The following is a 27,606-nucleotide window of genomic DNA, read 5'->3' as shown; positions in this document are numbered from 1 at the left end:
CATACCTTTTCTTTCTGTTTTCTGTGCAGGGATGGAAGATGTGGGTGTAGGCAGTTTTGATAAAGTAGATGCTCCATTAGCATCAAATGATTTCTTTGGCTGGTGATCAGATTGTAGAGGAAATGGACTAGAAGGAAGAGTGCTTGGGGTAGCAGTTGGATGAACCACTGGTTTGATGGGGTGCTGTACTGGCGTAGAACTACTGTGAGTCTCTGCTCTTGGCAGTCTGTAGTCTCTGTCATTGTGTCTGCTTGTTTGAGACAAAATATTCTGTGGGAGCATACTACTGGCATCACTGGAATGCTTGTCTTCCACTTTTGTTCAGTTCGAAAAAGAATGTTGGAATGAGGGGGAAAAAAAAAAGATTATGTTAGAAACCTGTCTTTAACATTGGCTAATTGAGCAACATGCTAATACTTAAGTCTCTTTTTATAAAATTCCAACCTAGTGAAGTTTCTGAAATTCTATCATCATGCAACTTCTCAAAGATCAATGGAAGAAGTAAGTCTCAATGATAACATACCCTTCTCATATCTACACTCAAATGTCATTGTATCTAAGTCACAAATTTTCTAAATTTTTGAAAAATGAGTTCAATACAAATTATTCTCTCCAGGTTTGGAAATATGACAAAAATATTCTAATAGTTTTTTAAAATTTAATAGAAAACATGAATAAGTAAAACTTTTTCAAAATAGCTGGACCCTAATCAGTGATTTAAAAAAAAAAAAAAAAAGTGAATACAATACAAAAAAGAATATGGGTAATACTACTTGCATTACTAGTCCTACTTGAAAACTATTACCTATACAACTATAGGTCATTTCAGACTAATTAAGGATTTGAAAACTATTTTTAGATTGCTGGCTATTTGATAAACAACATGTTAAAATAAGCTAATTATGAACATCTTAAGATGGTTAAAAAAAAAAAGTTAGATATAAATCATGGAACACCTGAAAATAATCTATCAAAATTTTCTTTTAAAAAACAATTAGATGGTACCATTAGGTACAAAGATACTTTTGTTACAACTTAAAAATAAAAAAGTACATAAAATGAATCTTACATAAAATAAAATTTAGTACTACCTATATTTAAAAAAAAAAAAAAAAAAAAACAACCCACAAAAAACCAGATTCACATAAACAACCTGAACTTATGTAGTTTCACTACCTGTAAAAAACTGAAATTACAAATGCCTTAATGTTCAAGTCAAGATAAGGCACTTGTGTATACCAATCTGGACTGGAAAACTGAACTCCACTTTGAACCACAACCATAACAAACATAGCTTATCACTAAACTAATACTTTATGTGCCAAGGAAGGAATTTTTAGAAAATAAAAATATTCACTATTTATGGGAATACAAAAGGTATCATTTCAAATGACTTGCTCCAAGCAGCTATCTTTACTTTTATCTATATTGCTATTAGCTTGCTTAATTATCTTAAAACCATATTCTTTGCTAAAAAAATAAACTTTCTTGATTTAAGATTAAATGATATCCTATGTACTCTCCAAACCTCACCCCAACTCACCCATAACTCCTCAATGTCCAAAAACCATCATTTAAAAAAAATTCATTTTCTGGTTTTACAAAATATAATATATGTTTTGAATATGAACCAACAATCTTATAATCTCTTAGGATATGCATATGGTAAAAATTGTAGCTAAATCAATATGTAATTTTGTATGACGTTATTTGCTTTAACAACTACCATTACCATCACCACAAAAAACCTTCCAATTAAACTTAAAATTTTAACTGATCAAAAAACAAAGAAAATTTTCTATTTGAAAGGGGAGGGTAAGCTGACAAAAGACAATTATTTAAAGAACATACCTATCAACTACAATTTGACTAGAAAGAAATAGGCTTTTATTAGAAAATGAACCACCAAAAATTGAGTAGTAATTAACTTTTTTGTGTAGGTTGTCATCCTAAAAAACAAAATATAACTATCCTATAAAATGGATTAGGAACGTGAATGATTGACAAGAGAAAATTTCTGTCTAGGCAAACAGGGAAGCAGTTATTTTACAAAGCTAATTTTCCCAATGCCCTGTCAAATTTTCTACTTGACTGTTACTTTAACTATGCTAGCAAACAAGAACTCCTATAGCCAATCTCTATGCTTAACTAGACATAAAATTCATTTGTGTACATTAAAGAAAATTCCTTTGAAGTTCTATCAAACTAATTAACATTCTCACATTCTAATGTTGCAAAGATATGCTATTCCTTCCAAACATGTCAAGTGAACCAATTTAGATAATGAAGAGGTTAAAAAAAAGCATGTAAATTTCACTCAGAATTCTAAATAATCACCATATAGACTCAATAGTCTATTAAAAAATGGTTTTCTAGAGAACAAATCAGATGAGACATAACAAAATTAAAGGGGGAAAAAAACAATGATAGTATGTATAACTCCATCATTTGCTGGCTAAAAATTATATATTATTAAAAATTTTCAAACCTTTTAGCACATTTAAACTCTTTCTGATGTTCAATTAGACAAGTCACTAGAAAGATTTATCATTTTCCACACCATCCTAAGGAAGATGGACTTAAAATTGCTGATTTTCTGTGTAAGGAAGATACTGTGACATGATAAGATTTTAGCTAACCTTGAAGAAAGCAAGACTTGGATTCAAGTCCAGCCTCTGACACATATCAACTGTGGCAAACAAATTAACTTCTCAATGTTTCAGGAAACTCTCTAAGACTCTAAGGCAGAGAAAGAGCCCAGCAGCCCTTCTGCCAATAACCCACTATATTTCTATGTGCAGAGGCATATAAATTTTGAGAACCAATGTATAGGAGATACCAGGGACATCCTACCCAAGGTTATGATTACATAGGCAGGGATGCATGCAAATGAAGGACAAAAGAACAAATAAGTGGGTTTTTTTTTTTTTTCTCTCCTACTGCACCAACATTGTACAAAAGTATCAGAGGTTACCATGAGAAACTGGGTCAGGAGGTAAGATGACCTTAAGCTTCTTCTCCCTAGACCCTGGATCTTCTTTGTAAAAAATGAGGAGGTTTCACTATTCAAAAAATATCAACAATTCCAAAACAAGGAGTTACAGGGCTAATTGGACTAGATTCTCTTCATCTGGAAGACTTTTTTCTTGTCATTTTCCCAGGTACACTTCTAATTTAATAAGAAATCAATCCACATAATAATATACTAAAAATCAGGCATATTCAAGAGTAAGCTGATTGAAAACACAAAAGGTTTTCCCAAAAATAGGAAATTAAAAAAAAAATTCTACTAATGTTCAAGAATAAATTGTTTTAAATAGTCTTTACTTTCTATAAATGTCAAAAACAATCAGCAGCCAGTTTTAATTATAGTTTCCACCTAGGCACCACAATTTTGCCATCTCTATTTCTTTATAAGTGATTCTTTAAAAATTAACAAAACTAATACAATACCATTTAGCCTGTTTTCTCAATTGTAAAATAAGGGGTCAGGATGGGAAAGAAAACTGTATATTCTCAAAAGTCCTTTCCAAATCCAAAGTTAGAATTCAAACTTTTACCAGTTTTTGAAACTGAATGGTCAAATGGCATCCTGATTTATATAGTTTCATCATATTAAATAAATTCTTCATCACAAACCAAAAAATAAAGAATAATAGTTATTGCTATATTTATGTCCTATACATGTTCAAAGATGAATTTGACCTTTAGTATTAACAAACTTTCAAAGTGTAACTAATCTCTAAGAATCAAAAACTGTGAAGGTAAAAAAATCTACAAATGCATTTCACAAATTAGTACCTCATGGGATTTTTCTATGTAGCAAAGAAAATAACTTTATGTGAATATATTTTGTAAAAATGGCTAAACATGTTTATTTTTCATCCCTAGGAATTTAGAATAATCTACCAAAAGGCTAAAACTACAAAAGATTTTTATGGCAAAGAAACTAAGCACCACAAAAAAGTATCACTATTTTGATCCTCTAACAATTTCTCTCTCTTTTTTTAATTAACCAATTTAAACAAACTTTAAATATTCTTGATTTTTTTTAATTTAAAGAATAATGTTTTAAGAATTTCCAGAACTGTTTTTCCTCAACCCCCATTCTCCTAGGTTTGGTTCAGTACTGAAAATGTTCCTTGGACGAACTATTAAACACTTTGGTAACATTTCAAGCCTATAGAATGAATGAATTGTGGAACAGTATTAATGATATAATATTTCACTTCTTCTATATGAAGATTCAGTTCTCTTCTACATAAATAAAAAACAGTCTCTAGAATAATACTCAACATTTTTTACATATGGTTCATGGCATGTACAAAAGCAACTGACCAATTCTGATAAAAATTTTATACACTAAAGTATCCCAAAGGTAGTCTGAAATGCTGCTAGGTCACTATTCTCCAAACCAACATGGAAGCTAACAAGTGTTCTAAACAGAAATATTTTCTATAATTTTTCTATAATTTTTAACAGATTATATTGACACATTTAAAATCATGAAATTGGTTGAAATTTAATTTCTAGGGCATTACACTAGTAATTATCAACAATTTTAGATGCCAGGTTATAAAAGTATAAAAGTATCTCTGCTAAGCTGCATCATAAATCCATTAGATCTTCCCAGTATCTCTATGGATTTGTCAGTTAGGAAGTATTACTAGAATGCTATGCCATTATTAATTTTCAAATGACCATCTCCTGTTTTTAAATGGCAATTGGTTATGGAGGAGGGGGGAGATATTATGATAAGCTATCCTCTCAGATATTTATAATAAGACTAAACATTGTGTGTGTGTGGGGGGGGGGGGGGGGGAAGAGAAGGAGAAGGAGGTCTGTGTGCATGAGCATGCAGGTATGTGTGTGTGGGCATGCAACATCCCTCTACTAAGACAAAGGAATCATCTACATATTTTTTGGTACATAAATGTAAACCTATATGCATTTGCAATGTAAATAAACTCGGAAGAATAAAGATATTTAAAAATACTTTCACAAAAATAATACTTACTTCCACCTGCAAACCCACTGGTAGCTGTGGTTTGCATCACCTCTCTTCTGTAATCCCTATCTTTTGGGAAACTGTTAACTGCCATTTTACTTGCTTCTTTTTGTCTCTGCTCTCTGGGGGGGGAAAAAAAAAGATATAGATATATATAGGTAGATATCAATATATGTGCATGCCCACTAAGAATCAAATGAAGGATATGGAAGTCAATGTATTACTAGTGAGCTCTAAATAAATCCAATACTTTTTATAGACCTGAAATAGGACACTGGGCATGTAGGCATTTGTCTAAACTCATTTATTACAGCAAAGTACAGAATATAAAATGGTAAGAATTTTGCTGTAGTCCACCTGGTTTGGGGAAAAGGTAGAAACAGAAAGTAAGCAAATTCTTTTTAAGGTTGTTACAAAAATTACACCCTATCTTTTTCATTACAACCATACTATCATTCTCATTACAACCAGTTCTAATGAGATCCACTCTCAAATGTTACTAAGTTAACAGATGCTCTCCTCTTTTTCACACTCTATGCAATTCTGAATCTGGGATGTAAATTCCAATATCACTGCTTACAATTAAATTTTGTAACAAAAAGTGAATAGAAAGTTAACTTTGCAGATATGAAAAATTTAGTTAATAATTCTGTTTAGCTACATCCCAGTTGTAATCAAGTTGTATATGTAACCCAAAGGAGGGGAGAGGGGTAGAGGGATGGAAGAGAATGGATAGTACAAATTACTGGGGAATGAGGATAATATATTTCAATTCCCCTGAAAAGAAATAATCTTTTTTTCTTTTTCCCATCCAAACCAGGGAGTGCAGGGTAATAATACCCATGTCAAGAACTGTTTATATAAGGCCTGAACCTGAAAAAAGAAATATTTTTATCTCAGGATTGGATGAAGATGGCAACAAAAAAATTAATCTTCACAGGATGATAGAAAATGGGATTAAAAAAAATTTTTTTAAAGAGAATAAAATTCTCTACAAATTCAAACTTTATACTTTAATAATTCTTCTGTAAAGAAAAGGATTTGCTTATTTAGATTAAAATAGCAAATATATCAATGCATATTCTGAAGAATGCTGTCAATAATGACACCTGGGAAAAGAAATATGTCTATGCCTAGATTTATGCCCTCTAAGGTAATTGCCCAAGATTGTAATTTAGTTTTCTCAATTCTTGTTTCCCACTCACTGGTCTTGCCATTCCATTGCACTCAAATCTTCCTTCTTGAAATTCAATGGGATTTTAGCAAACAAACATATCAGAAAGCATTAATGTTATACCAAGATAAATGAATGACTTCCATGATATATTTTGTAGAGAATTATAACCAAGGATTATCCATTGGGACCATCAAAAACACTATTCATTAGAAAAAATTTACATCACAAGTTACGTAGGTATTAAAATTTAAATAACCAGCCCAGAATGACACAGTCAGGATGTGTCAGAGGTGGAAATTGAACTCAGATCAATGGAGTCTGCTTCCTCTCCACTTGCAACCAAAGGGTACTGCCTTTCTAGAAATGTAAACCACAGGGCAGATGTTCATCTGCACTGACAGAATGTTTCTTTACAGATTCAACAGGACAATGATATTCATAAACATGGGATTTTAATCTGTAGAAAAAAACAAACATCTGTGCATCTTTTAAGATAAAAAGAAATACCTTTCAAGCCACTCTTTTGGTTTTTCCCACTGTGAAACTTCTGTTCGACAGTTGTAGTAGTATTTTTTCCCAGAAGAACTGATGTGTTCAGACCAGTCATCTGCAGAATCATAAGACTAAAAAAAATCCACACGCTTAAAAGATTAGGACATATTGCATAACATCTTAATATTATATTGTAAAAAAGATCAATTACCATATAAAAATAGAAATATAACATGATTATAAGGAATATACAGAGTAAGGCTCTCATCAATTAAAAGTTATGCTTATTAAATATTTATAATTGTAGTAGGCAATTGCTAATTAGTAATGCCCTTTTTCTCTTAGACAAAAAAAACAATCTTGGCACCAAAACACTGGTTATGAATAAACATTTCACTCAGGGTAAAATCAAGCTGAAAGTGTTTATATGACTTATTAAAAAAAAAAAAAAAAAAAAAGTGGTCAAATTTAATTTTCTGTATTCAAAAATATTACAAATGTTCTTTAAGCTACAAAAAATTGCCATGTATTTTGATTATTATAACAAAGATATATGAAAAACACTACCTCCATATTTCACTATCTAATCCCTTTTGAAACAGTTTTTTGAAAGATGAGATTAATAAGTTGGATCTAAAATCATGAAAAGTAGAATTATTGATTCTAAACTAACTGGTATAGAATACATTTTTTGTTTTATTATGGCAAAGCAAAAATATTAAAATATTATGTCTAAAAAGCTTTGATTTAAATTTCTTTATAATAAATTTGACTGAAAAGACTAAACTAAAACTTAGCCCAATAAAAGAGAAGCAGGTCTTAAGGATAAATTGTGTTCAGAGTCTAGCTCTGGGCTAAAGTGAACCTATAAATTTGATTCCATCCCAAGTCATCACCCCATACCAGAGACAATAAAAAGGCTCATAAAATAGTCTGAGAAATGACACTGGAAATGTGATCAAAAAATATCTCATCTGGTAGACCTCTAATGTCTGAATTCAATTAGGGGTAAAAATTGAAATTATTTCGAATCAGAAACTAACAAAATGTAATTATTTAAGATGAAAGATTTGGAACACTAATCTCCTTGCTTAATAAACATTAAGTTTAAAACCCAGAGAAGTTAAAAAATGTTAAGATTTCCATCTAGGTATAATAAATATTAGTGATAAAGCTTGGATTTGGATCCAAGTGATTCTGACTCACTCTCTACTCTTCTAAGAAAATTAAGCATCATCTTAGAGGATCTACCAAATCACTCTGCCACTATGGAAGACAGAACTGTCCCCAGTCTTTTGGAAATTGTTGATTCTTTACTCTGCCCATCACTTGTATCAGGTTAGGGAAAAGATGATTAATTCTGTTTGTGATTTGATATCCAATGTCCTCAAAGGTGCTAGATAGCAAGATATTTTCCTCCCTACTATCACAAAATATTCTGTTATTTGACAATAAGGGAAAATATCTACTTTTTTTATCCAAGTGAAGCAACAAGTGCTATTCCCTACAGACTTTTGTAAATGTCTTTTTTTCTTTGCAAAGAATTAGAGAACCTGCCAAATCTCTATCCCTTTTTTTTCCTCTTTAAGTAAAAAAATAAAAAAAAATAAACTATACTCCTAATATGCAGATCCTCTCTCCCTCCTTCCTTTAAAGATACTATGAATTAACTTAAAATTAATAAAACAAAAAAACTTAAAATTTAATGAAATTTGCTAGATATGATTAGGGTATTTCTATGACTTATTTACAGAACAACTTGTTCTTCTGACCAAAGTTTATCAAAACCTCTGGCCCACTTCACAAATACAAAGTGGTATACAGCTTCTCCAACCTCTTGCCTCTAACCTTTTGCAACAATCAAAAAACAGAATAAAAAGACTTTTTTTGTAACCTCACCTTTTTTTTTTTCCCATTTAATAGAGAAAAAAGTGAAATTTTTTGGACCTAGGTATATATTCTCAGAGGAAACAAAATAATCATTATATAGAAATGAATTCAAACTAATTTCAATTCAGTTAATTTCTATATAATTTCTTTCTACATATTTCCATAACAGAGAAAGAAAAAGCATCTGTTATTTAAAAGTGTGTACATACATTTAAAAAAAAAAAAAAAAAAAAAAAAAAAAAGATTTAGGATTTAGATTATCTTCTTTGTAGACTTTCAGATAAAAGCTGATTTATAGTTATTCCTTAAAATCCTGCTGGTATTCAATAATGACTATATTGAACAGCTAATTGTCCTAAATTTTTTTTCAAAATAAAATCCTGAGAAGCTGGAAGGACATGGAGTTGCATACTTCTTGGAGTGAAATATTAGAATGAAATACCAAAATAATTTAAGAATAAGCTTATTAGCTACATAGATAATTTCAAGGATCACTCACCAAATTGATTCCAAAGATTTTCATCTGAAGCTCAAGTATATATATATGTAAATTACACTTTTGGTTATAATGCTTCTAGAATACTGAAACATTATCCACTCCCCTAAAGTTCTCAATTTTAACAGTGAAACATCTTTGTTTGCTAGAAGAGGGAATTAGCAATCAATTATAGTACACTTGAGCTAAACCTAATTTAATTCTGAATAAGTTATTAAACAAACTTTAAGAATAAAGAATTCAGATTAAAGGATAATTTATAACTAGGTAATACTGTATACTTACTGCGTCTGAAGTTTTGCTTGGATTTGGATTATTGCTTGGATTAGAAGAATGTGAATTTGAACTATGAAGAGCACTGTGGTTATGTGAATTTTCTTGTGGAGAGTAACTGGTCCCTAAAAAGAAATTATTTTTCAAATTAAATTTGTGTAGAAGTATAACATAAAACTTTATCTCTATATTTTATTCTGACTCAAAGATGTGAAAACTCAATTTATAATCTTGATTATTATCTATAAATAATGCAAATAAATGCTCATACTATTATCCATTAATTAAACTTGTGAAAATATTGTAAATGTGATAGACCCAATTTGGCTCATATATACCATATAATAGCATATATTTTACTTTTGGAGAAATCTCAGCTATAATTTTCAAGAATATGTTAACTAGTAAACTAGTTAAGATAGCTAGCTGTGCTATCTTTTTTGGTAAAATGTGACACTTTACTTATTATAAGAAAGTTTAAATATCCCAAACAAATTACTCAAAGAATGACTATCCATGCCATAAAATAACTTGTTTTACAGATGAATTCAACTATAGAACTTCTTTAAATTTAAGGATTCCTTTTTTGGTTTAATTCATCCCCCAAATTGCAGAACTTTTATGGAAAGCGCTAATCTTGCACTGTAAAAGCAATTTAAGGAATTACCAATAAAAACTTCATTAAGCCCTATGTATATAAAGATGCTGTGTGAAATAAAAAAGCATAAATAGGCCAAAAGTTATTCACACCTAAATGATAATCCATCTGGAAAAACAAAATATAAACTTACAAAGACAATAACAATACAAAAGAAATTTCATAAGGCAGAGATTATTAATAGACAAAAATATAGTTCAGGCATTTAAATATACATATACAGGTTGCCTAGCTGAGATGGCTGGAGAAAGCTGTTGTCAAAGATGATGGAATGGATAACACATGGGTAGGTACAGTAAGAGTTGAAGCCCAGGCAAGCGTAGGAAAGTGAAGAACATGTAAACCATCTGTCTGAAGCAGAAAATTTTAAAGAGAATAGTACACAAAGCTGGAAAGATAGGTTTGGGCCATATCTTAGAATGTTACACTATTATGTTTAAATGTTATTTGGTAGGAAATTATTTCTAAACAAGGGAATCAAAGCATCAAAATAATCCTTGAGAACCCTTAACCTTATGGCATGCAGGACAGATTACAAGAGAGAAGGATTAATTAAGATGCTATTGTACACTGTGATCAGAGAATTGTAAAACAACCATAATGTGGAAAAAATGTTCCTACAAGACAAAAGACGGCATTCTCAGGTATTTATGAGACTAAATTTGATAATGACATAAACTTCAAGTGATATTTCAAACTTTGTTAACTTCTTAGGGTACACCCCACTACCTCTTTTCCTATTAAACTCTAAGAATTAGTTCCTCTCTCTAGCGGGTACCATTTATTGTTTCTAACCATGGTTTTATCTATTCCTGGCTTATTCCCCTATCACTTTGTCTTTGAAGCAAATACGTAACTCTTTTGCAACAATTTTGAAAACATACACTTGATGGAACTAGGAACTTATCTAACCATTTTGAAAAGCAATTTGGAATTATGCCCAGAAGACTTATAAAACTGTGTACATCCTTTGACCCTATAATATTGCTTTAGTAGATCTGTTTCCCAAGCAGATCAGGGAAAGAGGAAAAAAGAATTTCCATATTGTGAAATATTTATGGCAGCTCTCTTTGGAGTGGCAAAGAACTGGAAATCGAGGTGAGGTCCATTAATTGGATAAAAGCTAAGCAAGCCATGGCATATGATTTTTGATGAAATATGTGCTGTAAGAAAAAATGAGCAGGTTGATTTTAGAAAAATATGCAAAGACTTGCATGAAGCAAAGAATGAAATGAGCAGATTTACTCTATACAGTAAGAGCAATAGTTTATAGAGCAATTGTGAATGAAGTTTTTAAGAGCATTATTATAAATATTCAAATCAACTGCAAAAGACCCATGAAAGAAGATGTCATCTACTTCCAGAGAAAGAGGTGATGAATAGATGTACATTTACTATGGTTACATACACACAAGAATTTGTGTCAAATGGTGGACTTCTCTGGTGCAGAAGTGGGGAGATAGTTCCGAATGTAAAATGCAGTAACAATTTTTTTTTAAAAGACAAATGAAAAAAAACACATCACAAAATAAAAATGTTCCTCATAACCACATAATTTGGGTTTTTTGGTTGCTGTTGCTGTTTTACTTAGTGGGAGGAAAAAAAAACAAAACTTCACCTTCCAGACAAAGGTGTAACAGTTATGCAATTTATTTATACTACTATATAGCTATGCTTTGTATGTAAGCTCAAGTGTCCTGATTAAATGATTATAAATAAGCAGAGATTTCTAAAAAAAATAATAATAATAATTAGATATTTTAAATTTGTTGCTATTGTTAGAAAAGAGCAGGAGTTAATAAAGTAGAAGACTAATTCTAGGCTCTATCCCTGTGAACTAAATTGCCATCAATTAAGTCCAAGACTAACCAGAATTTGCCAAACAAGGATGCTATACGCCATAAGCAAACATCCTTGACTTGCTCTGTTTCTAAGCAAGAAATATTAAAAATAAAACCAATTGGCAATTTGTTACTTAATTTAAATTAGATGAAAATTCAAAAGGAAAATCAAGTAAACCATACTACTTAATGGCTCTAACTTCACCCCTTAATTTGGTACAATTCATTTCTTGCAACTGAAAAATCTCCTGGGAATTTCTAATTTTCTGAAAGGTTAATATTTTTTGTAATGACAATGATCACTCTTTTTGCTCCAGAATGTTTCTCAGAAAATATCCTAGGCATTTCCTACATATTAAATCTCATTTCTTAAGGTAAAAAAAATTTAGAGCTTATTATTTCAGTCATCTCATTTTAGAGATAAGAAAACTGAAGACCTGAGAGATTTAAGTAAGTTGAAAGAGAAGAGAGTAAATTAATCTATTTCCAAGTCTTGTGTGCTTTCTACAACATGGCTGGGTCCACCATTAGTTCAAATAACATGAGGGGGTAAGGCCATAAAAAATTATAGAATTCTAGAGCTACAGTACAACCAAATGATTTGGCATGAAATAATGAAATATAGATGCAAACATTTGTTCAGTTAAAGTGGTCATGTATAAAAACCTGATACACTGGTTTTAAAAGGCATATGAAGAAGGGAGAAATAACAGGATAAAAAAAGAATGTATAACATCAAGTTCATATTTGAGAAGTAAAAACTTAGAAGTTTCAATCCCGTAAAGCCATATAGCTCCAAAGTAAGATGTGCACATGATGATTCTTTGGGCCATAAGGGGAAAATATTAGAACTTAAATTTGATTTTTAATCTGAAAAAGAAAAAAAATCAAAACTTTACTAACATTTAGCATACAAATTAATAATGGTTGCTTGCTTTTTATCATCTATAAGCATGCAATTATCTTTTTAAGCCACTTATCAAAATCTGTATGCCACTGAACCAGGCATATGCAAACTAACACATTGCAATATGTTGAAGTAAGACAGTTAAATGAAAATACCACAGTCTACTTCTGTATTAAGGGATACAATTAGTAAACTATATTCAACAAAAATTTTGAAATACTTCTATAAAAGTGGTCTTAATTGAATATTAATTTAACTTTTACTAAGCAGCTGCTGGATTATATAGACAATGATATCCTCATTTAACTGTCTATTTCAGTATAATGCAAAGTGCTACAATTTATATACTTAGTTCAATGGATTTACAGATTTGACTACTGAATTAAAGATAACTGCAAGCTGAAGATGCTATTAACAATAGGAGCAAAAGTGAACAATAAATGAATGAATCAACGAATTAACATTTATTAAGCATTTACATGCTGTGCACAGTGCTTCCTACATAAGATAGAAATATTATAACAAAAAAATCAGTTCCTGTGTACAAGTTTATATTCTAATTGGGAAAGAAAACACATAGAGCAGTTGTGATTAAGGACAGCTGTTTTGTTCTGTGGTGGTTTAGGTGGTGGGAGGAGATGGTACACATAGGGTAATAGGCAAAAAAATGACAGGTCTGGGCAGAATGGCTAGAGTTATATGTGAAGCTGAAGCATAGTCTGATGACAGTAGATATGATGGTCTAAGTGGGTTAGTCTGGACACATTCATTTACAAATAAACTGGATTGGGCCCTAGGACGAAGCTAACTCAAGTCTGATACTCTGATACTATGTAGTTAACAAGCATTCATTATGCAATCTGCACATTATCTGGTCTGATTCTAATATATAGTTTCAAATTATGCTCATTCTTTAAGCTGAAGATTACTGACATTTAAAAATACAATGAGGGGCAGCTAGGTGGCGCAGTGGATAGAGCCTCCTGAATTCAGGAGGACCCAGCCTCAAAAAAAAAAAAAAAAAAAAAAAAAAAAAAAAAAAAATCTAAAAAAAATAAAAATACAATGAAATAAAATGTTTCTCTGGCTTCAAGATGATGCCTACTTTTCGGAGGAAGGTATTTATGATAAGAAAGAACAGTAATGTTTTAGAAAGAAAACCTAAGGGGCAGTGGATAGAGCACTAGCCCTGAAATCAGGAGGACCTGAGTTCAAATCTTGTCTCACTTAATACTGCCTAACAGTGACACCCTGGGCAAGTCACTTAACCCCAATTGCCTCAGAATGAAAGAAAGAAACAATCTAACCCAACAGCTGCTAAATACAAGTTCTGTTTTAAAATAATTATTCAAAAACCCAACTTCCTAATAATAAATAAGGACTCCATGAATAACTAGAAGGAATGATGTAAGATATAAAATAAAATTCTGAAAAAATACAAATATTAAATAATAATAATAATGGTATTTAAATAGCACTTTTTAACATTTAGATTGAGCTTTACAAATATTATCTCATTTGATCCTTACACCAAGTCAGGGAGGTAGATATTATTACTACTCCATTTTAGAAATGAGGAAATCAAGACAGAGAGAGGTTAAATGACTTGTCCATGGGCATACAACTAGAGTTTGAAGCCAAATTTGAACCCAGGAAAACAAGTCTTCCTATTAATCCAAGTTTGGAACCCACCATGTCACTTACCCTGTGATTACATGAAACACAAAGAAATACGGGAATCAAAATATATTTAAAGTAGAAAATAAAATGTAAGTTACCTAACATAATAATAAATAACTGGTCTGGAAAATAAGTCAAAGAGAAATCAAAATCACTGGGCTATCACAAAGCAATTATTTGGGAGATGGGGGGGGGGGAAGCTTGAACATTGTTTCAAGAAATTACAAAATGAAAACTGTCCTTACTAATTAGCACAAGATAAATATAGATTTCCCCCAAAAAATATTTCCTGAAAGGAACCCCCAAAACAAAGTTCTATGAATGCCAGATGGGAGGATTAGCAATAGTAATTAAGAAAACAAAGAGAGCCATTTAAACACTTCAAAATTCATAGTTCAGAAAGAAGCGTAGACAAACAGGACAATTTCAAAAGTAATGTATAAAATGTACTTTGAAAAGAAAAGCAAGCTGTATGAAATGAAGACTCAGTTTCTTTTGTGTATGCTACCTGTAGAGCAATGCTTTAATATTTAATATTTAAATTCAAAGTAAAATATTTTTAAAAGATCCATCTTTTAGAAAGATAGGGGGAATTAGCAGTGTTATATGCACTGTCATATTCCATCCCTATGCTCCTGTAATATAGCTTTTTTTAAATAGACAATTTAAATATTTAAATTTAAATAGACAAGTTGTTTGCATTTTGTCTGCCCAGGACTGTGAGTCCTATTAAGAATAAGAATGTCTTCTGCCTTTTTTTGTATGTCCTGCACTTTACAAAGCAGATACTTTATAAAAGCTTAGTAATTTGACCATGTTTTTGCATTATTGATGAGGATTTATTCTGAGATTGCAATAAGGGTTATTTCAAAAGAGTGATTGGAAATATGAAATAAATGACATTAATAATCAAATGACATCAACAATAAAGAATAAAAAAGAAATTGTTATTCCATCCCATAAAGATAAAACAAGATAAAAAGCAAAAATATCTTAAAGACCTTAATTTTTTTTATTTTCTTCACAGAGGAAAAATAACTTGGGAAAAGTGCTAAGAACATGCAAAAGAAATGCTACTATAAAATAAATATATATAATATATAATAAAGATATAGTAATATCTTTGGCTAACATTGGTTGTATAGGTAATATATGTAATAGTTCAGAACTTTAAATTGCATAATATACTAAGAGCTCAACAATTACCAGTAACAAATAACCAAGAATTACATAATATGTCTTTTATAAAAAATTTTTTACTTAACATATTTTGGTTTTTACTTGACTGAATACATTCTCCCTTCTCCCAAACACAATCAACAGTCCTTTCTTTTCTAACAAAAATAGATAGAGTAGGGAGAAAAAACAAAACTAAGTCAATCTACTGTGTTTGATAATATAAGCAATATTACCCACCCATAATTCCCAGCTCTGCAAAGAAGGGAGGGAGGTATACTCTTTTTCTCTTTAGGTAACAACATTCCATTTCATTTGTGGTTGTTTCTGTAATTACATTATAATTAATGCTTTATGTATGGCTTCACTCTGAATGTCTTCCAGTATTTCTCTAGATTCTTCATATCCATCATTTCTCATAATACAATAATACTGCATTACAATAATTTACCACAATTTAATTTAAACTTTACTCCAGGGGCAGCTAGGTGAGGAGTACTAGTGTTGAAGTCAAGAGGACCTGAGTTCAAACTGGCCTCAGGCACTTAAGGCTTTCAAACTATGTTATCCTGGGCAAGTCACTCCAACTGCCTGGGGGGCAGGTGGGGAAATATTCTAATCAATGAGCTATTTTTTTTTCCATCTCTTTGATTAAACATGCATAACATTTTTTGTGGAAGCAATCTGAATTCCTTGACTGTATTCTTTCTTGTGTCTTTCAAGAACATCTCTGGGAAATAGGATATGGATATTTTATTTTTTTGGTCTAACTCCTAAATTGCTTCCCAGAATGGCCAGAACAAGTCTATTCTCATCATATCAGTCTTTTGGGGAATGAGTACAACAGCAGTTGTTTTGATTTGCATTTTTATTACTAGTGATTTCAAACAATCTTTCATATAATTATAAAAGCCTATGATTTTGTTTTTAAAGAACTGTTTATTCATATCCACTGTTTATCTATTTGTAAAGGCTTATGAATATTAGGCCTTATCAGAGTTATGTAATGCAAAGTATTTTCAACAAATCAGTTTAGTTTCCCTTCCTATCCTCAGTCATATGCTGGGGAGATAGAAGAGGGGAGGAATTACAAGGGAAAAAATTAGTTTTATAAAGCAGAAAATAATAATCTTAAAATAATTACTCTCTTATTCACATCCTCCACAAATGTGCCACCCACTATGTTGGATATTCTTTTTTAACACCACTATGTCGCTATGAGAACTCATTCAACAGTTATCTTTTGCTTTTGTCTTCTGAAAAACCTATCATCTTTTTCAAACCATTTTATTTCCTAAGTGAAATCCTTTATTTTTTATTCAGATTTCCTTATGCATTCTATACAAACTCACAATGAACCATTACCATCTGGTAATATTCAATTTAATTTTTTCAGAGAAGCTATTGTTACATGACTCAAAGTCATACTTCTCCATGGTCAGTCAACAAGAATACTGCCTAAATAATTAACTAAAATATTAAATAAATATAAATATTAACTAAATAAATTGGTGTCTGTGGCAAGTTTGATATCGTATCTCCATAAAGACAACTCTTGCCTCCCTTTAATTCTGAGCCCAAATCAGACATCTACAATATCCATAGTACAAGACACACACAGAGTAAACTGCCTACTTAAATTGTCTAGCATAATTTGGAAAATTAAATTCTTCACTGTTAACCACATAAATATCATTTTTGTTCTTGGCCAATACACTGGTTTGATTTACTGTTTCCTTCTCTACCTCACTTTACAGATGAAGAACTGAGCCAAACAGGGGTAAGTGACTTGCTCAATCCAAGGTTACTAAGCTGGTGTCTGAGCCCAACGGAAGTTTTCCTGACTCTGAGCCCAATGCTCTTCCACTGCAGAACCTTCTTTGTTGTTTCATAATGTCTGACTGTTCCACCTAGTACCCACATAAATATCATATACTACTTTAAATTCAATTAAAGCCTTTCTAGTATCTTCTGGCATACAAATAATAATATGTGCATTTGTATGTGGACCCACACATGTCTAATTTTTAATTATTCTCCCCATTTCATTCTAACAAGTGCTATTATTGGAAGTTATACTCATTTTTGTACTAAAATTGTACAACAAATGTTAGTCAAAAATATACAACTGCACTTTCCCTAATAATTTTGCAATGTAAGAACAATGTACTTTGTAATCTTTAGATTACAAATAGTTTATTTTAAAAGACACTACAACAAATAAAGACTCTCACCATCTTTCTTTTGGCCTTTCCTATTCAAACTCCTACTTCTAACCCACAACAAAATCTCAAATTATCTTCTCAATCACCAAGGACAGACTAAATTATGTTCAGTACTATAAAGTGAATTCATAGCAAACTGGCCACCTATATATAGTAGGTTATGATAAACCTTAGTTAATAAGCACACTCCTTTCCCAGAAAATTTATAGTTTATTGTGTAATCACTTAATCCTTGTTCTTTAGTGGGATTATATAAAAATAAGAATTATAACAAAGATATGTCCAAGTAAATTCATTTCTGCATCAGGAAAAACTATAATATTTGGCAAGCTATCTTTAATACGAAACTTATTTCTAAATGTTACATGACGACACTAGAAATTGGGCAGATAATGGACTAGATGAGTGGGGGAAAGTTTAAACAAAATAACTAAAAGGTAAACTTATAATGTTAACAAGTCAGACAAGTCAGAGAATGCTCAGAATCTCACAGATTAAGCCAATTCTTAATATCTGACAACTATCATTATTAAGTAAAAAAGCAATTAAAACTCAAATGGATTAACTGTGGAACAATAATGCTATTATACTGCTGTCAGAGTTATGAACAGGTCCAATTGTCTTAGAGAACATAATAGAATTATATGATTAGAGATAAAATCGATCTTTTTTGATCCATTTTGATTACCTCTGAACAAGAATACATTATAAAGTTATTGACAGGAGAAAAAAAAGAAGTCTGTATAAATGTATAAACATTTGAATGAACACTATTTGAAATAGACTGCCATCACCCCAAAAAGATAAACAAAAAAAAGTTTGAAGATGAGAGAATGGACAAATTATGATCTCTAAATGAAGCAATGTTATTGTAAAATAAGAAAATTAAACTAAATTGAAAGCCCCATATATATAAAATAATGCAGAGCAGGGAAAAAGAGGAACCAAAAAAAAAAAAAAAGGTATTCAAAGTACAACCATGTAATTATAGACAAAACAAAAAACCTGATTTTATACTCACAAAACATACACACAGACATACACACATCAAAAAGGATCACAAGAACAAGGACAATAAAGAACACATTAGTTTATATAAACTTTAAAGTTATGGTATAATAATAAATAATATAAATTTATTCACATGTCAAAGTCTTTAAATATTCATTTTTCTTGTTTTCTTTTCTAATAATCTTTTACCTTAAAACATACTTGACAATGAAAATTTAAATTAAATTCTCACATTAAAAAGCAAAAATCATAATAAATGAATATTAGTTAATTTTAGAAATTATCAAAATTCAATTAACCTAATTTAAATAACTAGAGTCCATTAGAATATAATATACCTGAGAATGAGACAAATATGATACAACAATTAGAAATTAAGCTGCTTTGTAACAATGATTCAAATGAAACTAATACTACTCACTTCTAAAACAGTTAATAATAGTAGGAGTCTAAACATTCTGAAGCATCTAGTTTCATTAATCTAGGTCTCTTCACTGATAAAAATATAAGCTTTCTTTTCTTTCTTAGCCTGTTTTTCCATAAATCTTCCTTAAAGAAACCAGTTAATGGATGGAATCACTTCTAGTAATTCTTTCAGTAGCTCCAAAAAGCCACTTAAACCCATTAAGTACTAAATACTGAAAGATAGTATTACATTGAGCAGGTGAATTCAGCTACATTAAATGGCATATGAAAAAGGTGGGGGGAAGGGAGAGGAGAAGAAGAAAAGGGAGGGACAGGGGGAGAGACAGAGACAGAGAAAAAGTTGTTGATGTGCCACAAAGAGGTATGTGATCAAGTAATCAGAGAGTGGAAATATAACCAACATATCCATATAATTTAAGCTTTACCCATTATAGTCCAGACTTTTCCATTCTACTCCCTCCTACAGCAAACTCCTTGCCCTTACCTGGATTATAAGTACATTGACTACTCTATGTAATTCTAAACAAATGTCATTTTGGCACTAGATAAAATTTATCCCCTCCATAATATCCATCTTTCAGCACACAAATCACTTTACAGTATACCCAAAACATTACCCAGGAAGTGAAAATCCTACTTCCCCCATTCATTTTAAGTGGGATAGAGTGATATGCACTGGATGAACAGGAATGATGAGTTGGAATCTCTAAGACAGAATTCTCCTTAATTCTTTCACAAAAACCTACCCTTCTTCCCAACCTCTCTATTTCTATGAAAATCACCACCATCCTTTCAGTCATTGAGTTATACTTCACATGTTCTAGACTTCATTTTTACTCCACATATCAAAACTATTATCCAACTGTTTTGATCTGATGTCACTCCTCTATTCAATACAGTGAATTATCATTAATTCTCATTTCTCTCCAAACTGAGATGCAAACCTATTTCCCTCGACCATGCTTTCTGCTCTTCCTTCCTCCCAGCCCAAGGCATCCCAACCCCTACTTTTCAGCATCCTATTAAAAGGTTTTCTTTCCTCTTCCCATCTTTAGAATTAAGTTCCTTGAGAGCAGTATTTTTCCTATTTCCAGTGCTTAAGTTTTAATAAATATTAAATTGACTAGGATCAAAAATAAATTTTCTTGGCATTTACAATTCTTTACAACTTGGTTCCACAATCCACTTTTCTATTTTTTTATTACATATTATTTCTCTCTTCCCTCCCACTTCCCCCCTTTAATGCACTACTTATTATTTCTCACCACCATACAAAACACAACCAAAATATTCAAACATTAATAGAAAATTCAAGTATGGTGCCATTCATTAAGCAGACCCATAAAAAGAAGAATGGGATTTATCAAAATCAGAGACATGAACTTTGCTTATTTTTCTCCCACTGCATATGGTGAATAGTAACATAAATAGAAACATGATTCCTACTGAAAAGCTCTGATGTTCACGGACTATAATCTAGGATTTGATTATTATAATAAATATCTATTTTTTAAAAATTAAGTCACCTGTTTTGGCTAACTACACTGACCAAATGAACTGAACAATTAGTATTTACAAATCTCCTCAATAAGATATATGGATTTTTTTCAAAAATAAAAGCTTATTTAATCACATTGTTCTCAAGAGAAAAAAAGTTCTTTTATATTGGTATTTTTTAAACACACAATATGCATACAATTTAAACATACAATTATGCAAAGAAAAATGTGCTGACCCAATAGGAATACTTGAATAAGAATCTTGCTCAGACACTAGTTATGTGACTGTGCAAAACACTTAATCACTGTAAGTAACATATATGATGATGGAAAGAATAAGAGCACATGGCTATAGTTCATGAGAATCAAATGAGATAACTATACATAACACACAAACTTATAAATTGCTAGCCATTATTAAAGATGCTTTTCTGACACTAAATCCTAAATTTAAATGAAAAAATTATGCCTAAATTAATCTACTCTAATAGAATGCAGAGGAGGGAAGATTATAGCATATGTGGGCACAAAGGTTAATAAGAACGTCTTAGGTTCATCTTATGACAATACCTAGCTGATCTTTATGACTGTCAACAATTATGGATTTTGGTATCAGCATATTAGATTAAAACAACAACAGCGACTACAAAAATCAGAAGAATTTAAGTGCTACAATGGATAGCATGCTGGTCTTAAGAGGCAGAAAGACCTCCTCAAATCTAGCATCAAACATTTAATAGCTGAATGACTCTTGAAAGTCATTTAACTAGTTCAGCTCAATTTCATCAACTGTTTAAAAAAAAAAAAAAAAAAGAGTACTAGCAGTACCTACCTCCCAAGGTATTGGTAAGGATCAATAAAATAATACACTTTTAGAACAATGCCCAATACATAGTAAGCACTTAATGTTTTTTCCTCCCCTCCAACCCCCAATTTTTGGTAAATGAGTTATTCTAGATACACCTTTCAAATCATCACTAAATAATCACTCAATAGAAATAACATTAAGAACTACAAAGCACCAAACTCTCTGTTTGGTGCTCTTTAAGACCCACAGAACCTCTCTCTAATCTTGCTGCTGGTTTTTTCATTCTCTACTATCATACCTGAGAATATAAAGATTTTATGTGGTTTTGTGGTTTAGTGAACAAGAGTTCACTAATGATTGTTTCAGGAAAAGCTAATCATCTTCCTTTAACACTACCTCCTACTCTTTCTGCTTTTCTTCTTTTTTGGCTCCTATCACTTATTCCATTCATCTTTACTTTCTCTAAGAAGTAAATGAAATATGAAAATATCAGCAGCACAAGAACAATTTAACATTGAATATTATATAAATTTCTTGTCTATTTATAATCACTCCTATCCCTGGCAGAGTAAGAATGAACCTCTAGATGGTTTAAAAAAAAAAAAAAAAAAAACACCTGTAAAGGCTTATATGAATTGATGTTGTCATATAAGGAGAACCAGAACAATTTATACAATAAAAGCTATACAACTGTTATTGTATAAATAAAAAGACAACATTGAAAAACTGGGGAACTCTGACCAACATAATCACTTAACTATAATTCCAGAGGACTCAAGATAAAACATGCTACCCCCACTTCCTGATAAAAGAAGTAGTTGAGTACACTTTAATACTTTTTTTGGGGGGGGAGGAGAGGGGGAGAAATAACCCATGAAGAAGTTTGCCTTGCTTTCTCAATGGGGAAGGGATGGGGTGGAAGAGAGAGAATGCAAACATGAAAATAATCTTTTTTTTAAATTCCCTATATATAACTATGAAAGGTGTATCTATCAGGTTCCTTTTCAAAGTATGATTTTTAATATTTAGTCTCTGTATTCATTTTGAGTTTATTACAGTGTAAAATATAAGATTTTAGATAATCTATGTTTAGGGGTTTATCAGACATTGAGTTCAATTATTTCTGATTGTCTTCTTCATGGATCTTACTTTTCTAGTTTTGTTTTTTAAACTAATATGGTTTTGAGGACTGTGGCTTTACAGTATGGGATCATATGAAAGTCTGAGGTCTGAAAGTGATTCATACTTCAATTCCACTTTTTTCATTATTTCTAGGTGTTTTGTGTTCCTTTAATAAATGTCCCTTTATTGTTTTGTCCAGTTATGTATTATGTCCTTAGTAATTTAATTAATCTAACACTAAATAAAGCCCTCACTGAAAGCAAAACAATCCTTAACTCCCTCCATAACTGCTTTATTGTCACATTCATCAGAGGCTTTTCCAAACCTTTTCCCCCTTTCTCAAATTCCTCACAACCTAATCTTCTGACCTCCTTAAATGACCCTGTCTCTTTCAATGAAAAAAATCAGGCCAGTCCCAAAGAGCTCTCTCTTCTCCCCTCCTCTTCATCTAGCATCAATCAGATACCTTCTACAACTTTCTCCTCACACCCCTATCTCACATGAAAGGAGAGCCTTTCTCCTTGCCAAGGCAAACCGTTTTAACATGCTCAAGTGATCCCATTCTACTCCAGTCACCATCAAATTGCCTCCCCTGACATATCTCCCCTGATTCTTTGATTCTTCAGTCTCCTGGCTACTTCTCTATTATCTATAATGCCTATTGTAAGGGCCCTTTAAATGGGTGGGCACAGCACAACAAGAGATTTGAGTGGCCCATAAGTAATCTCTGTGCATATAGGACTGCCCTGTGGGTGGGATCCTGTCCATATTAAGATAGCTTTGTAATGGGTGACAGCTCTCTCCATGATTGGCTGTGTGTGTGACCTCACAGGCCCTATATAAGCCCACTGAAGACAGCAGTCGCTCTTTTTAACCTGGTGCTCTTTAACCTGGCTTCCTAACCTGGGGTGGCCAAGCCAAGCCAAGCTGATGGATAGCCGAGAGGTAAGGAGTTTGGTAGAACACGTGGGTCTTCTGACCAGGTGTTCACTAGGGAGCTGACAAGTCAGGGCATTATGTGAGTAGGTATAATAAAGGCTCTTAAGATTACACGTGGCTGTTCTTGAGCATGCTACTGGTTATTAAACTATAAATTCAAGAGACTGTGGGCAGAGACCTTTTTCGGCCTCAGAGGAGGCGAGCCGGGTAGAGTTGACACTGTAAAGGTCAGTGGTCAAAGGTACTCTATGGTGGCTAAAGCTCTTAAGAAGTACAGTCTATAAGAGATTCCTATACTCTTCTCTTAATTCTGCAAGGTTGGCTTCGAATCTTCAACTGAAAATTGTTGGCTCCGGTAATACTGATGACCTCTTAAGTGCCAAATCTAAGAGCCTATTCACATTTTTCATCCTTCTTGACCTCTCTGCAGTCTTCATTGACACTTTGACAGTCCTAATGCAAACCCTCATCACCTCACACCAGAACTATTAGAAGTGCATGCTGGATGGTCTCTCTGGGGGAAATCTCTCCCCATTCAAATCCACACTCCATGGAACTACCCAATCAATCTGTCTAAAGTAGGTCTGGCCATTCTCCTATTCAAAAACTTACAATCCTATGCACCTCCAGGATCAAATATTAAATCCTATTTGATTTGTTAAGCATTTTTTAACCTGGCCCCTTTTTAATTTTCAGTTCCTATCTCCATCAGATACTAGCTCCCACTTCCAGTATTTTCTCTGATTGTTCCCTATGCCTGCACCATTCTCCCTCATCTGTCTCCTGACTTCCCTGAATTCCTCCCCTTCAAGTCTCACTTTAAATTGTTGCTGTTGTTCAGTCATTTCAGTGATGTCTGATTCTTTGTTACCCCATTTGGGGTTTCCTTAGCAAAGATACTAGACTAGTTCGTCATTTTTTTCCTCCAGCTCATTTTATTAATAAGGAAACTGGGTTAAGGGACTAGCCCAGGGTCACACAGCTAGTGAGTATCTGAAACTGGACTGGAACTCGTGAACTCCTGAATCCAGGATGGGTTACTCTATCCATTGAACTCCTAGCTACTTCTTTTTATTTCTTTCAAGATTACATCCAATTGAGTAGCTATTTCTTGAGTATAAATAATTTCATTTTTTAATTTGTTTCTAACAAATAGTAGACAATTAACAAATGATTATTGGTTGAAGAAGCATATTATACATATTATACAAATTATACTTATTATACAAACAAAATGACCAAAATGCTCATTCTTTAATTCAGACTTTCCAAAACAAGGCATATGTACATACCTCCCTAAAGAAGTCTTATATGCGCCAAAATACTAGTAGCAGCAATCTCTCTAGTAGCAAGAATCAGAAACATATTAAAAGCTTTTGTTAGGAAATGCATAAGTAGCCTTAATCACTGAATAGGTATAGCCTCAGTCAAAGTGAGGCCAGTTAAAGACCTTAGCTTAAAAAGGCCAAGGTCTCCCACTGCATTCAGGACCATCTCTAATGTCCTGATCCATTATCTAGCCACAGGATTCAGATGGGTCTGAAAGAGAAAGGCTAGTGACTTTGCACAGCTCTCCCTCAGTCAAACCCAATTCACTTGAATGTCATGGTATCACCTCCCTGATGTCATGGTCCTCTTTGAGAATGAAGGACAAACAACAAGAAGATGGAATATTACAATAACAAAATTAAGTGATATGAAATTATAATGACTGTGCTTGAACTGACAAAAGAAGTGTCAGAATATATATCACAGGAGGAAGAAGAATGGACAGAGGAAGGAAGGAAGGCACTATGACAAAATGCTATTAGTATAATTTTCCTGTTCTAATTTTTCAATGTGTAGGCTAATCTGAATGTGCACTTAGAAAAATAGTGATCAAGATGTGCAGATTTTACGAATTGTTTTTGCAGTAAACGTTTTTTAAAAGAATGATAATTTTAAAACATCACATAATAAATAAATATCGCGTAATAAATAACACAGAAATCAAGCTGTGGAGAAGCAGTGCCAGCCAAGCTACTACTTCCACTTATTCATGGGACATTCTTGTTCAGTCCAGAGCTTTCCTTCTGTGCTTCAATGCAAATGAAAACTAAGAAAGGCAAACAATAGGCATTATAAAAGTTCATTTTAAATAAATCCAACTTACGCTATATAGGAATAAATGAGCCCAAATCCGTTGGCAATAACAATTCTTTTTGCTTTAATATTCTTGATTATGAACAAGAACATATTAGTTCAGTAAGGGTAAAGATTTTGTCTTATTTCCTTTATATATCTCCCACCATGCAGCACAGTCCCATAGAATAGGAACTAAATGATTATAAATTACACAAACCTAATGTAAAGGAAGGAGACTTAGCAATGCCAGATCTTAAATTATATTATAAAGTAATGCTTATTCACTACAAAGGACCTCTGAAGGAAGATACACCTGCAGAGAAAGAAAGGATAAACTAAACAGAAGTATGCACAGTATGGTTTTATACATACATATACACACGTGTATCCATACCTACACACATGCCCACATGCCACAAATGGCCTTCTATAAGCAAGGTAGGGAAGGAGATATTCTTCACAACTTCAAATGTAACAAAAATTAGTTTTTGATTTTTTATTCTTGTCTATAAATTTTCAATAAAAGTGGATGCATTTTCTTAAAATGCACAAGTTGTACTAAACTGAATTATCACTCTTCAAACCATAAACATCATCAAAGGTGTTTTAGAATTGTGATGTTTTCTTTCAACTTAAAAAAACAAAATTATTAAATGAGTGGGGGGAAGGATAAGATAAGAACAGATAGCAACTTAGTACTAATAAAAGCTAAATTAGATCTAAAGATTTACTTGCTCTTTTCTGCCTTTTCAATATGCTGAAATTCTCAAACTGAATAAAAACAAGCAAGTCCAGGATTACAAGTTTTAAAAGCATATATAAAGAGAGTATATAATTATATAGATAGAGCATTTTAGATATCCTTATTCTTTTTCCAAACATGTCTCAATTAACCTTACAACTTCCTTCTTGAAGGTTGTGACTATTTCTCTTAAAACTTTGGTAGTACCTAAGTCCTATACAGATGGTTTAATCAATAAGATGATTCCAACTTGATATAATGACAACATACTAAAGATAAAAGGATAAAAAGTTATCCAAATTCCTTATCCAGCCGCCTTTATCCTAACCCCAATTGTTTCCCATTTTCAATGATTCTTAATCTCAAATTGGCTAAGATGACAGGAAAAGATAATGATAAATGCTGGAGGTGATGTGGGAAAGCTGAGACACTAATACATTGTTGGAGAGTATAATTTGCACACCCTTTGACCCAGCAGTGTTTCTACTAGGCTTATATGCCAAAGAAATCTAAAGGAGGGAAAGGGACCCATGTGCAAAAATGTTTGTGGCAACCCTTTTCATAGTGGCAAGGAACTGGAAACTGAATGGATGTCAATCAGTTGGGGATAGCTGAATAAATTATGGTATACGAATGTCATGGAATATTATCGTTCTGTAAGAAACGATCAACAGTATAATTTCAGAGAGACCTGGAGAGACTTACATGAATTGATGCTAAGTGAAATGGGCAGAACCAGGAGCTCATTATACACAGCAATAGCAAGATTATACAAGGATCAATTCTGATGGACGTGACTCTTAGGATTGTAGAGACTGAGTGTGGTTCACAACATAGTATTTTTACCTTTTTGTTGTTGTTTGATTTTTTTCCTCCTCATGTACCATGTGGTAATGTGTATAGAAGAACTGGACATGTGTAAGATATATTGGGATTTCTTACTATCAGGGGGAAAAGCGGTGGAAGAAATGGAGGAAGAGAAATTTGGAACACAAGGTTTTGCAAGGGTGAATGTTGAAAACTAGCTTTGCATGTATTTTGAAAATAAAAAGCTAATATTTTAAATCGTTATTTTAAACCACATTATTTTTAAAACTATTTCTCTGATAACT

At 32.0% G+C, this 27,606-nt stretch overlaps 1 protein-coding gene across 1 annotated transcript in view; it reads right to left on the bottom strand.

Moving 5' to 3' along the window:
• Nucleotides 1-27,606, bottom strand: part of WAC (WW domain containing adaptor with coiled-coil) — a 101,998-nt gene that overhangs the window by 41,929 nt on the left and 32,463 nt on the right. The window contains exons 4-7 of the mRNA XM_074269538.1: nt 9,349-9,461; nt 6,693-6,808; nt 5,018-5,130; nt 6-314 (exon numbers count right to left, since the gene is read on the bottom strand). Of these exons, the coding sequence (XP_074125639.1) occupies nt 6-314; nt 5,018-5,130; nt 6,693-6,808; nt 9,349-9,461 (651 nt within the window). The remainder of the gene's footprint in view (nt 1-5; nt 315-5,017; nt 5,131-6,692; nt 6,809-9,348; nt 9,462-27,606) is intronic.

The sequence above is a fragment of the Sminthopsis crassicaudata genome, chromosome 5 (genome assembly GCF_048593235.1).
Source record: "Sminthopsis crassicaudata isolate SCR6 chromosome 5, ASM4859323v1, whole genome shotgun sequence".
Taxonomy (NCBI): domain Eukaryota; kingdom Metazoa; phylum Chordata; class Mammalia; order Dasyuromorphia; family Dasyuridae; genus Sminthopsis; species Sminthopsis crassicaudata.
Note: the sequence above shows the minus strand (reverse complement) of the source record. Positions and strands in the feature narration are given on the sequence as shown.